We start from the raw sequence: 12,601 nt of genomic DNA, 5'->3' as shown, positions 1-12,601 counted from the left end.
TAAATAAACTGCTCCAAACCAAGCTAGTCGGAGTCCTGAAGAAGTTTCTTCCTTGTATAGCTTGCAGTGTTGCTTCAAACAATTTCTTCTAAAGAACATAAAACAAGAGTTGTAGAAAGGCATCAGCACATGAATGTTATTTGTCTGCTTCTGTCGGATGTAACATCATTCTTAATTCTGCCAGAATGGCATCTAACAAATGCTGTTTATTTCCAAAGAAAACGAACAATGGGAATGTGAATATTTTTCCTAGATGAGGTGAAAACAATTACATAGTTGTGTGGAGGAAGACGTGCACAATGACTTTACACTTAGTATTGTTACTTAAAGGGTGAAGCGAAGGTTGAGCGTTATGCATCATTTTCCACATAACAGTGTCTCTATATTGGAGATAAACGAATGTATAACCACAAAAGGTAAAAGAAAACAATACAAATTCATACAAGATTATTCCCATGAAGGATCTAGTAGAAATACAATGTGCACAGGTGGCTCTACACACATAATGCTATGTCCAGAAAATGAAATATTTGTAGGCTGACATTTATTGTAAGATTCCAACAAAAGAAAAAGTCAAGTATGCTAAGAAGAGCTAAAAAAATAACCTGCAAAAAGAAAGAAGATAATCTATAATTGATAATAATAAAAATGGTATTCTACGACTAGAGATCCCACCCACAACACCAAAAACAAAGACTGGTGGTGGCTCTCGGGTTTAGTAAAGTAATGCCAAACTATGAAACAGTATTTGCCCTTTACCCGATAACTCTTGATAGTATAAATGTCTCATCCAATCATCCAATCATTTTTAAGATTACAGAAGTAAACAAAGAATGAAGCTTTTGAATAGTTCAATTTATTTAAAGCAACTCTGTACCGGATACTTGCCGGGGGGGGGGGGGGGGGGGGGGCGGCCTGTCTCCTGGTGCTGGTATTTACAAGAAAACTGACTTTTATCAATGCAGTGTGGCAGGACGGGCAGTCAAACTGGTGTGGCGTAGAGCATCAGTGTCCTAGGCCTGCGCACCTCTCTCCCCGCTTCCATACAGCCTAGGGGCATGCTGTAAGTGCAGGAAGGTGGTGAGTGAGGCACCGCAGGCCTAAGGCACTGATGCTCTAGGCCACACCAGTTTGACCGCCCACTGTTTTTGTGACTGTATTTCAGCCATAGCAGCGTGCACCTGCATAGTGTGAATAGTGGTATAAGAGTGATGACCTTTTTTTATTTGGTTGTCTATGTCATAAGACTTGTCAAAAGTTATTGATCACAGGAGGTCTCTCCTCCCGAACAAAAAACCCAGCTCTGGCAGTATTCATACCTGGATGTAGCTAGGGAACCTGAAACCAAATATCAATTGAATTTAGTAAACTCCTTGACTTCAGCACCAATGCATTACCAGTGACATCATTCCAACAGCAAGCAGAAATATTGTGGTGCATGCTACCAGATGGATTGTGCCCACATTTTCAGCTTTCATGGACCAACTGGAACTTCTGTGCCATCATCTGCCAATAACCATGGTCCTTTAAAACAGTAACAATTTCAAGCACCGTCAGGAACATCTTCTTGGGCTTCAATGAAGACATCTCTACAACATACAACGGGTTAAATGCGGTATTAAAATCTAATATTGTTCTTAGTCGCACGTAGCCAGTGCAGACAATAAGGCTCTGGGGAATGCCTCACCCAACATCCAGGGCAGGTTTTGTTTAAAAGTTTCCTGAGACATCTATTAACCCTTATACTGTCAGAGACTATAACATTCATTCAGCTATGTTTATATATTTTTATAGTATGATGGATATTTACATTGAATGTGGATATTCTTCATTCGACTAGCTCAGTTGTTTTTAATGGCCATAATACAACCTCGTGTTACTCTTTGCTACTGTTAGGCTATGTTCACACTACGTATATGTCCAGCCGCATATTTTTCGCGGCGGGACATATACGTGTAAAACTCCGGCAGGGATTTACGCAAGTTGTGGCCGGCTACGTACGGCCCGCGAACTTATGCCCATAAGCTACGTACGCTTCCCGAGCGGCGTACGTAGCGATCTGACAGCGGTCTTTTACTTGGATATCTTCGGCTAGCCCCGGACACCCCACAGAACCTTTTGGATTGATAAATCAAAGTGTAAAAAAGAAGAAATCACTACTCTGTACGGGACCACATGTTACGCTACGGGGCGTAAGTTACAGTATTTCCATCCCGAAACAATGGACCCTTATGTACCAACAGCCGTCATTGCACTAAGGGAAGGCCTAAATGACATCCGTTATTTTAGACTCAAAATGACGGAATTTTAAATGGAGCAGAAAAAACGTTGTTTGAACATAGCCTCTCACTGTCACTCCTAGTTAAAGTCCTGTTAGAATTTACTTTTCTCCCCTTATCATATGCTGCTCTCATGTAGTGCTGTATAAATTACCTGACAGGTTTGCTTTAAAGGGGTACTCCAAAGGGAAAAAAGTTTTCACATCAGCAGGTGTCGGAAATTTACTTCTATTAAAAAAGACAAACAAACTCAAGACTTACAGTACTTATCAGCTGCTGTATGCTCTGCATAAAGGGGTGTATTCTTTCCAGTCTGACATGGTGCTCTCTGCTGCCACCTCTGCCCGTAACAGGAACTGTCCACAGTGGTAGCAAATCTTTATAGAAAACCTCTCCTGCTCTGGACAGTTCCTGTCATGCACAGAGATGGTGGCAGCAGAGAGCACTGTGTCAGACTGGAGAGAATACACCACTTCCTGTAGCGCATACAACAGCTGATAAGTCCTAAAATACAGAACACTTTAGATACCATTTTTATTGCTCCGATGCATTGAAAGTGATGAACTGAGAAATAGTTGAGATTGCATGTCTATGCGTCTCAATGGTTACAAATTACAAACAAACCTTCACGTAGTCCACTCCTGCAGTCTCGTATGCGGCTCTGTTCACATCACATTTCACTTGCATATACCTATGCTATGCCGATAAATTCCACCATTGCCTTTGACTTTTTGTGCTATCAATAAAATAAATGTCAATGTTGGATTTTTTAGGACTTTACAGTACATCATCATTGTCATTAAACGCCAGTACGAGTTCATCTCACTTGTATATTTGTTTAACAACTGCACAGAAAGTGAAATTTCCGGTGGAATAATATTTTTTCTTCCGGCGACACCTGGTGAAACTTTTCTCTTGTTCTTTGATGCTTGGTCCCATAGGCTTTAATAGAGGATGTCATCCTTTTCCTGTAAAGTGCCTTTTTAAACAGAAGTGGTTAATAAAGGATGTTTCCAGGGAGGATATTCCCAAAGCAGACTTATGTAGGATTGGCCCACCTCTCCAAGCAGGAAAGCAAGCAAAGATTACAGCCAAATATATAAGGGTTTCCCTCTCCTCTCTCCTCAGTGATCTCAGGTTACATTGGCAGTGTTCACAATGAGCACACTGGCAGTGTACAGGAACGTCTACACGGAAGAGCAGTTTCAGAAGGTGTATGGCACAGCCAAGGATTTAGAGAGGCCTCCGCTGACTTTAAAGGAGAAATTAGCCAGAAGCTGTAAATGCTCAGCTCATAGTCTCCACACTGCGCTGAAGCATAGGATCCCTATTGTAGATTGGTTACCCAGGTACAAACTCAAGAAATGGATTCTGGGAGATCTTATTGCAGGCCTGACAGTCGGCATAGTGCATATCCCACAAGGTAAGTGTACCCAACTTTCTTAACTTGGTTTCACTGCTTTCACAAGAGAGATGTAGTATGCTTCAAAGTTCACATTGCTCCACAGATGGGGGTCAACCAGCATGGGTGACTGTGTAATATATACAATTCTAAATAAATGTCTCAAAGAGCTAATAAGAACACATACTGATTGAATCTGTAAATATTTATTCATGATTTATTTTATTTAGTAATCATTTGTGTTGTGTTCTTTATTGTTTCCAAATGTTTAGTAAAACCCTCCCATCATATAAGGTGAAACCTCTCTAAAAGGACACCTCTTAAGAGAAGACCACCCCCCTTTTCCAGACCAGAATTTACATGTCCACAATGCATTCCGCAAAGTGGCCATTTTCTCTGTGAAGATCACCCCATGGAAAACTACTTTTCAAAGCAATTTTAACACAATGGCTTTACCTGAACTTTTAGAAAAGAACACATAAATGCTATCTATCTATCCATCCATCTTTCTGTTACATGTATATCTTACATTTACTGTATATACTATTAACCCCTTCATGACCAACCCAAAATGACCTAAATGACTGCGCCAAGTTTCATTTTGCGTTCTTGTTTTTTCCCCCCTGCCTTCTAAGAGCTATAGTGCTGTTATTTCTCCATCTATGGGGCATTTAAGGGCTTGTTTTTTTCAGGAACAAGTGTAATTTGTAATGGCACCTTTTAATCTACCATAACATATATGACAGAATTTTGCTACTTTTTTTTTTTTTTTTTTTGGGGGGGGGGAGTTCCCATGTCTACGTATTGCACCTTCCGGTAAAACTGACATAATATCTTTATTCTATACGTCAGTTTGAACACAAAGATATGCATGTTTATATAGCTTTACTCTTTTTTTTTTTTTTTTTTTTTTTTTTGCAAATAATTATTAGTAAAATGGCCCCATTGTAATTCTTATATCAGTTTTATTTTTTCACCCATGGGTCTGGGATGTCATTTTTTGTGCCATGATCTCTAGTTGAGTAGATCGGATGGTTTGATCACGTTTTATTATTATATATATATGTATTTTAGATGGGCTGAGCAGGTTATAATAATAACCACTGGTGCTATGTGGCTCTATTATCCTGTGTGAATGATTGCTGGATCATTCATGTGGCCCTCTCATTTTAAATAGGGCAATGTACAGGGCATAATATATTACAACCCAAAATGCAGATTTTTCATAGCAAAAACTTTTATATCTTTATTAAATATATACATTAAAACAATTCATAAAAAAAGAGAGACAAACCAAACATTAAAAAGAACGGTGGCTATCCTGGAGGTGTTTCTATTGTTACCAAATCACATGTGCTAGGATCCCTGACCAACAACCTACATCATAACACAGGGGGATATATTCTAGGTATCGTACAGTAGGACACTGTATAGATATAGTAAAAGTATTGTGCTAGTGCAGTCAATTCATAAAGTTGACCTACACCCAGTTAGTAAATCTCCTATCCACCCCTCATCAACTATTATTGCCCCATCACATCTAGAGATCCAGCCAATCAAATACCTTTTGCGGTAAATTACAATGTGTATCCTCCAGGACGCCACCACCCCTATATATATAATTTTAATTCTTGCATTAGGCAGCAATTTAGCTATTTGCTGCAAAATAGTGGGAAAACCACAGCAAAAAAAGCATAAATGAACACAACATGCCATGTGTGAACACAGCCTTAAAGTGACTGTACCACCAGGCCCAGGCTGAAGCACTGGAGGCAGGACGACCCACCCTTAGTGGGAGGAAACCCCAGCCCCTCCATGATAGGGTTCCATTGATTCTAATGGAGTCACGTCATGGAGGGGCTGGGGTTTCTTCCCACTAAGGGTGGGTCGGCCCGCCTCCAGTGATTCAGCCTGGACCTGGTGGTACAGTCACTTTAAAGATTTGATCATCCAAAGAACAAGTTTTTTTTCATTCATCAGCCGATTGCTGGCCTTTTTAGGCAGGCCAGTTATTGAGAATAAGCATTCCTACAAATACTCATTCAGCCAATAATCATCTCAAGTTAGAGGTCACATCAAGCACAATCAGGGTCAGTTTTGCTTACTGGTGTACGAGACGATGCAACAAAAAGAACCTTCATTTGGAGCCATTCCCAAACCACTAGGGTCTATTTCCTATGGGTTGGTTCTCAAATAACTTCTTTACCCGTACTGCTGGGTGAAGTGGGTCCTGTATGTGCAATGATTACATATGTATGTGCAAAGTTACTGATGCGTTGGAAGTGGGTCTGTATGTGTTATTCATAGATGGAGGATGGTTCCGCAGAACTATTGTCCTTGGTGGGTCTAAGAAATCTTTGTCCTAATCAGACTACAGTGGTTCCTTGGTTCAAGAGTAACTTGGTTAAAGAGTGTTTTGGTTTAAGAGCTCACAGTTTTTCAAAATTGTGACTTGGTTTAAGAGCAATGCTTTTGTTTAAGAGCTCCCTGTACTGGGTGGGAGAGCAAGTGGGGGAGGGGCATGGTCTGCATAGTGGGGTCTACAGCCCTGTACTCTGACCCAGGAAGTCTCCCTCACCTTCCAAATCATAGCAGATCCACTTCAGGCTGGGGCTTACATCAGGGGACAGGACTGTGGAGGTAATCTCTCCATAGCTGTTATCCCTCTCTCCCCAGACAGAGAGTGCTGCTATACTGTGCCCACATCTGCCCTGCTCATTCCTCCATGCTCCCTGCAGTCTCTGTCAGCCCTTCTGTTTCCCATTCTCTATTACTGTACAGTAACTTATAATATAACATATTCTGCTGTTTCTGAATGTTTGTTTCATCTGTTTTACATGGTTTTCAGAATAATAAATCATTATTTTTGGGGTGTGGAACCAATGGTCTGCATATCAGTCATTTCCTATGGGAAAATTTGCTTTGGTTTAAGAGCAGATTTAGATTACGAGCACTGCCCCTGAACAAATTATGCTCATAATCCAAGGCATCACTGTATATGTTATTTTATTTACTTTATATAATATAAAGATATTTCAAGCAAAGAAGATAAAATGTTAAGATCACATTTAGCTATTGTATTGTCTTTTTTTTTTTTAAATTATTATTGCAATAAAATGAGGAGTTTTAGCCTCTGAATGTAAACAGATATGTTGCCATTCACTGACAGTAAGCAGAGTGCTCGGTGAAGGTTAGGTACAGTATATGATGTATTGTACATAACGTTTTATTATGGAGTGGTCACTGTTAACACAAGACTGGACGGCCCCTTTTTCATTGTATCTCATGACAAACACGTGGCAGCACATGTCATAGACCTATGTTCTAAAACATTATGAAAATCATGCAGGAGCACCTCTTGTATCCCCGGGAAGGGTAAGTAATCTCAGATCACAGGAAGCTATTGTATACACACCCATTGCTAATAATAAACAATAGTATTGCAGCTTTAGAAAGCATTCAATTGTGCTGATAATTCATTGTGCTTTACTTACTGTATTTACAAAGAAAAAATGTAACAAAAATATGAATAAAAAAGTTGTATTTGGGGTTTATGTTTAACTCCTTTACTTTTATCCTTTTCCAGTTTGCAGGTTGCCCCCATAGACATCAGTGAGGTCCTGGGACAAACCATAACAAACATTACTAGCTCAGGAGAGGATTGCTTTAGTAGTATGGATTGTCTGTCAAAGTACAAGGCAATAGTGCAAACATAGTGACATTTACATGAACCTCTTTCATACATAAGGACACAGCTCATTTTTCAAGAAGCAGTGTCGTTTTTTCCATCATTTAAGGGAATGTATAGTCAGAAAATGACAAATTGTTACAATTAGTTCTTTTGGTTTTGTTTCATATTTCCTTAATATTTTTTACTGTTAAAATGAAACGTTTTAAAAACATTTGGTAATTTTCCATGTTACTATCTTTTTAATTTTTATTTTAAATTAATAATCCGCCGCAAATTCCGATGATTGCCCCTGCTCATGTCAATTCTTTCAGCGGACGGCGGAATTCACCCTCCCATAGAATGGAGTCTATGGCACGGACGGATATGCGTGCGAGCAATGGAATCCGCGACAGATAATCTCCTATTCTGTAGTGTGAACCCAGCCTTGTCAGTTGAAGAGATTTATCAAGATATACTATAAGAAAATAAACATAGATTAAAAGACACAGATACTTACCGCTCGTACAGTAAAGAACCCGCGTCGATGCTGATGATGAAATCTTCTTTCCTCTAGACGTAAAGGATGCCCCCCTTGTCATGGTTACAGACCTAGGAGTAAGAAGACCACTACAAAGATCTCTGTACTGTCCTTTCCTATATTTGTACATTGTGATCAGATCGCCCCTAAGACGTCTTTTTTTTAGCGTAAATAACCCCAAGCTTGATAACCTGTCTGCGGAATTCCGTCGATTGTACGTGCTCACGGCCGTGCGCCCTTCCGCAGGCTCCATAGACACCATTCTATGGGCTGGCTGATTCCGCATTCCGCCAAAAGAATTGACGTGACAATTCTTTCAGCAGAATGCGGAATCAGCCGGCCCATAGAATGGTGTCTATGGAGCCAGGGTAAAGGCGCGCAACTGTGAGGGCATACAGGCGACGAAATTCCGCGAGAATTCCGTAGTCTGAACCTGCCCTCATAGGACCCTTAGTCCTGCCTCTTTGACACTTGGACGGTGCACTAAAGTGCTTTTTTCATCAGGATGAATACACGGACACAGTAATGAATTTTTTTTCAGTCATTTAATACATTACAATATTAGTTTTGCATCAGTATCTTCAAAGATCTCCTGTAGACTCAAACCTATCTCATCTGATGTCTAATAGAATCTGTTGCATGCATCTCTCCTAGGAATGGCCTTTGCTCTGCTGACATCAGTGGCTCCAGTGTATGGACTCTACACATCTTTCTTTCCGGTTTTACTGTACATGCTCCTTGGGACTGGACATCACGTTTCTACTGGTGAGACTCCAAGAAAGAGACCTATCTAGTATGATTTCAGTTTATTACCTGGCTCTCCATTTATAGCATATTTTGTATATCTCATAGTAGTTGACTGTTAGAATCTAATTAAGGGCCCAAAAGCGAAAAATAACCTCAATGGGCCAGATTTATCAAAGAGTGTAAAATATAGACCTGGTATAAACTGCCCAATCATGGCTTCTCTCTCATTTTACCAGGGCTGAAAGCTGAGTTGTGATTGGTTGCTGTGGGCAGATTACACCAGTCTATATTTCACACCTTTTATAAATCTCCCCTAATATTTCTATAAATACAAGACCTAAACTCACAAATTCCACCGAAAAGATAAGTGGTCAGATATAGAGTAATGTTTCAAGCAATTGCCCTTGATGATTCTTACCTTAAAGAGTCACTGTCGTATTTTTTTTCTTTGCAGAAATCAATAGTCCAGGCGATTTTAAGAAACTTTGTAATTGGGTTTATTAGCCAAATATGCCATTATCTGCATGTAAAAAGCCTTTTCCCAGGTCCCCCCCCTCCTTCCTCTTTTTCATCCACTCTGAAAAATCTGAAAATTGTGACTTGTTGCAGGAGACGTCCCCTGTCTGTTCTAGGGAGAGGGGAGGGGGGAGGAGGAAGGAGGGAGTTAGCCGGCAGCAGAAAGCAGATAACAGAGGATTACAGGCACGGAGCTGGGTGACAGCTGTAATCCGAGCTCAGACAGGTCACTGGTGACTGTCACAGAAGATTTCCCGTGAGGGATTTGTAGATTAACTCTTTGTTGTCCTGTTTTGGTCTTTTCTTTAGCTCTCTCCATAGGAGAACAATGAAGACAGGGGGGAGAGCTTCAAACTGCTTTTTCATGATAAAAATGCATTTTTCGGATAATAAACCCAATTACAAAGTTTCTTAAAATCGCCTGGACTATTGATTTCTGCAAAAAAAAAAATTCACGACAGTGACACTTTAAGAAAAAACAGAGGTTCAGTTTGCAAACATATGGACTAAATACATTTTATTTTGCTCTACATAGCTTAGTAGAGTTACCAGTAACTATACTGGCAAACTATAGTGGAAAGTTATACATGCTCAGAGCTAACACAAATTTTAACAATCACAAACCCTAAAAATTCTGCCAAATTCAACAGCAGCAGGAGTTTACTAAAGGCCAACGATTCAACAACGACCGCAGTGGATACTGTGTGTATACACTACTGATGTTGTCTCATTGGAATTAATGCAAATGTATTCATGTCTTTACCAACAGACATTCTTTTTACTAAAAAGAACGTCCGTTGTTATTAAACGGGTTATCCAGCGCTACAAAAACATGGCCACTTTCCCCCTACTGTTGTCTCCAGTTTGGGTGGGGTTTTGAAACTCAGTTCCATTGAAGTAAATGGAGCTTATTTGCAAACTGCACCTGAACTGGAGACAACAGTAGGGGGAAAAGTGGCCATGTTTTTGTAGCGCCGGATAACCCCTTTAAATAAATACGTTGTGTGAACATAGCCTAAAGGTGAGATGCATGATAGACAGATATTCCGGTAAAGATGAAAAGGTGATGGGAGTGGTATAATATTCTTTATCAAAATCATATATATATACACATAGATAACTTTAGACACTTTAGATCACTTTAATACACAAAGCTATTCAAATTTTCCATTTTATAGAGGATGTTTGAATATAAGTTTTCATATTCTTCCTTTTATCTTTAGTTATTGTCCTTATTTCTTCTTCCTACTTTTTCCTAATCCTACTTTTTCCTAATTCCTAATCCCTACCTAAGATAGTCAGTAAATTGTGTTCCTGTATTTGAAAGTAACCTTTTGGATACATGTTTTCAATTACATGTTGCAATTGCACACGGTTCTCTGCTCTCTGCTGGTGACTAATCTCCCTCCTCCCTTCGCCCCCCTCCCCTCTCCTTAGGTTAAACAGGGCTTGACTGATGTAAAAAAGTCGAGTTTTCCTGATAATGAGCAGTGAATGAAAGAGAAGAAGGGGGGGGGGAACCTGGGGAAAGTCTTTTTGAATACAGATAATGGCATATTTGCCTAATAAACCCAATTACAAAGTTTCTTAAACCTTAGGCAACCCTGGACGTTCCCGTACATCCAGGGCCGCCTCCCCGCGTTCAGAGCGGGGCCGGGCTCTGAACCGCCACGATCCCGGGTGCCGCATGTAGCCCGGGATCGCGGCTATTAGCGGGCACGGTGTGATCGCCGTGCCCGCTAATCAGGTAATCAGAGGCCAGTCAGGTAATCAAAGATGACAGCTGCCTCCGATTACCAGCTGCAGATGATCGGTGGTGGTATAGTGGGGAGATTGCTCCTCCAGGATGTTGTCCCGGAGGAGCGATCTCTGTACCTGCTGCCGGCCGGGGATTGCTCCAAGATGGCGCCGTCCCCGGCTCGGCACTCGTTTGTTTTCGGCTGCAGCAGCCGAAAGCAAACGAGTGCCGATCTCATTGATCTTTGCTGTATAACTATACAGCAAAGATCTCAATGAGAGATCAGAGTGTATATACTAGAAAACCCCCAGGGGGAATAACCCTAACCCCAGGGGGGCTTCTAGTATAAGTGTAAGAAAAAAAAATAAAAGTGATGTTATAAGTAAAAAGCCCCCTCCCCTAATAAGTCTGAATCACCCCCCTGTTCCCATGTTATAAATAAAAATAAACAAATAAATAAATAAATAAACATGTTTGCTATCGCCGCGTCCGTAATTGCCCGAACTATTAAGTAATCACATTCCTGATCTCGTACGGTAAATGGCGTAAGCGCCAAAAAATCCCAAAGTGCAAAATTGCGCATTTTTGGTCGCATCAAATCCAGAAAAAATTTAATAAAAAGAGATCAAAAAGTCATATATGCGCAACCAAGGTACCGATAGAAAGTAAACATCATGGCGCAAAAAATGACCCCTCATACAGCCCCATAGACCAAAGGATAAAAGCGTTATAAGCCTGGGAATAGAGCGATTTTAAGTGACATGTATTTGTTAACAATGGTTTGAATTTTTTACCGGCCATCAGATACAAGAAAAGTTATACATGTTATATATCGTTTTAATTGTAACGACTTGAGGAACATACAGTATATAACAAGTCATTTTTACCCCAGGGCGAACGCAAGGAGGAAAAAACGAAAATGCAAAAATTTAAATTGGCCGGGTCCTCTAAGGGTTAAAACCGCCTGGTATATTGATTTCTGCAAAAAAAAAAATTAAATTACAGTGACACTTTAAGACCCAAACCCTGTATCTGAGAAACTTGGTTAATCATTACTGATGATAGTTCTATGTGAAAGGCAAAGGAGACAAGGGGCACCCTATCACATTTCTTTATATCCATAGTTAAATTGTGGAGAAGTAATTTAGGTAGAGTCCATCTGCAATGTTTAAAGGGGAACTCCAGGTTGAGGTAAAAAAAAATGAAACTTCTGCAAAAGCATAACACATTATTTACCTGTCTATCCCAGTTTTAAAACTTCCAAAAATCCATTTGTTGGGGGGCGGGGGGGGGGGGGGGTTGCTCTGATTTGTGTTTCTGTTCTTCCTGGTGTGGCATTTCCCAGAATGCAATGCTTTCCCTCATGTGATCATCATAGCCCCCACCCATTACAATCAGTAAAATTAGTGCAGCAGCTGCTTCTGGCAGGTTAGAGATGGTGAATCCAGTCAGGGGATTGGGTTAGATCACGCCCTGCCCCCTGTATGCATCATCAGCAAACACACACAATGTGAGACAGAGGCATGGAAGATTTGTCTCCTAGGGGGGATAGCAGAAGGAGCAGGAGACAATGTGAATTGGCACAGGGGCCATTTTTTTCACTTCCTGGATTTCTATCAGCTACCAGTGTGGCAGAACCATACAGATACAGTAATACATTGTATATACACATCTATATAACTTTGTAATGTACTTTTAATAGAAAACAAGT

At 40.4% G+C, this 12,601-nt stretch overlaps 1 protein-coding gene across 1 annotated transcript in view; it reads left to right on the top strand.

Moving 5' to 3' along the window:
• Positions 1–3,437: 3,437 nt before the first annotated feature.
• Positions 3,438–12,601, top strand: part of LOC138793614 (solute carrier family 26 member 10-like) — a 45,585-nt gene continuing 36,421 nt past the window's right edge. The window contains exons 1-2 of the mRNA XM_069972262.1: positions 3,438–3,702; positions 8,544–8,654. Of these exons, the coding sequence (XP_069828363.1) occupies positions 3,438–3,702; positions 8,544–8,654 (376 nt within the window). The remainder of the gene's footprint in view (positions 3,703–8,543; positions 8,655–12,601) is intronic.

The sequence above is a fragment of the Dendropsophus ebraccatus genome, chromosome 5 (genome assembly GCF_027789765.1).
Source record: "Dendropsophus ebraccatus isolate aDenEbr1 chromosome 5, aDenEbr1.pat, whole genome shotgun sequence".
NCBI lineage: Eukaryota > Metazoa > Chordata > Amphibia > Anura > Hylidae > Dendropsophus > Dendropsophus ebraccatus.
This window is presented reverse-complemented; position numbering and strand designations above follow the sequence as displayed.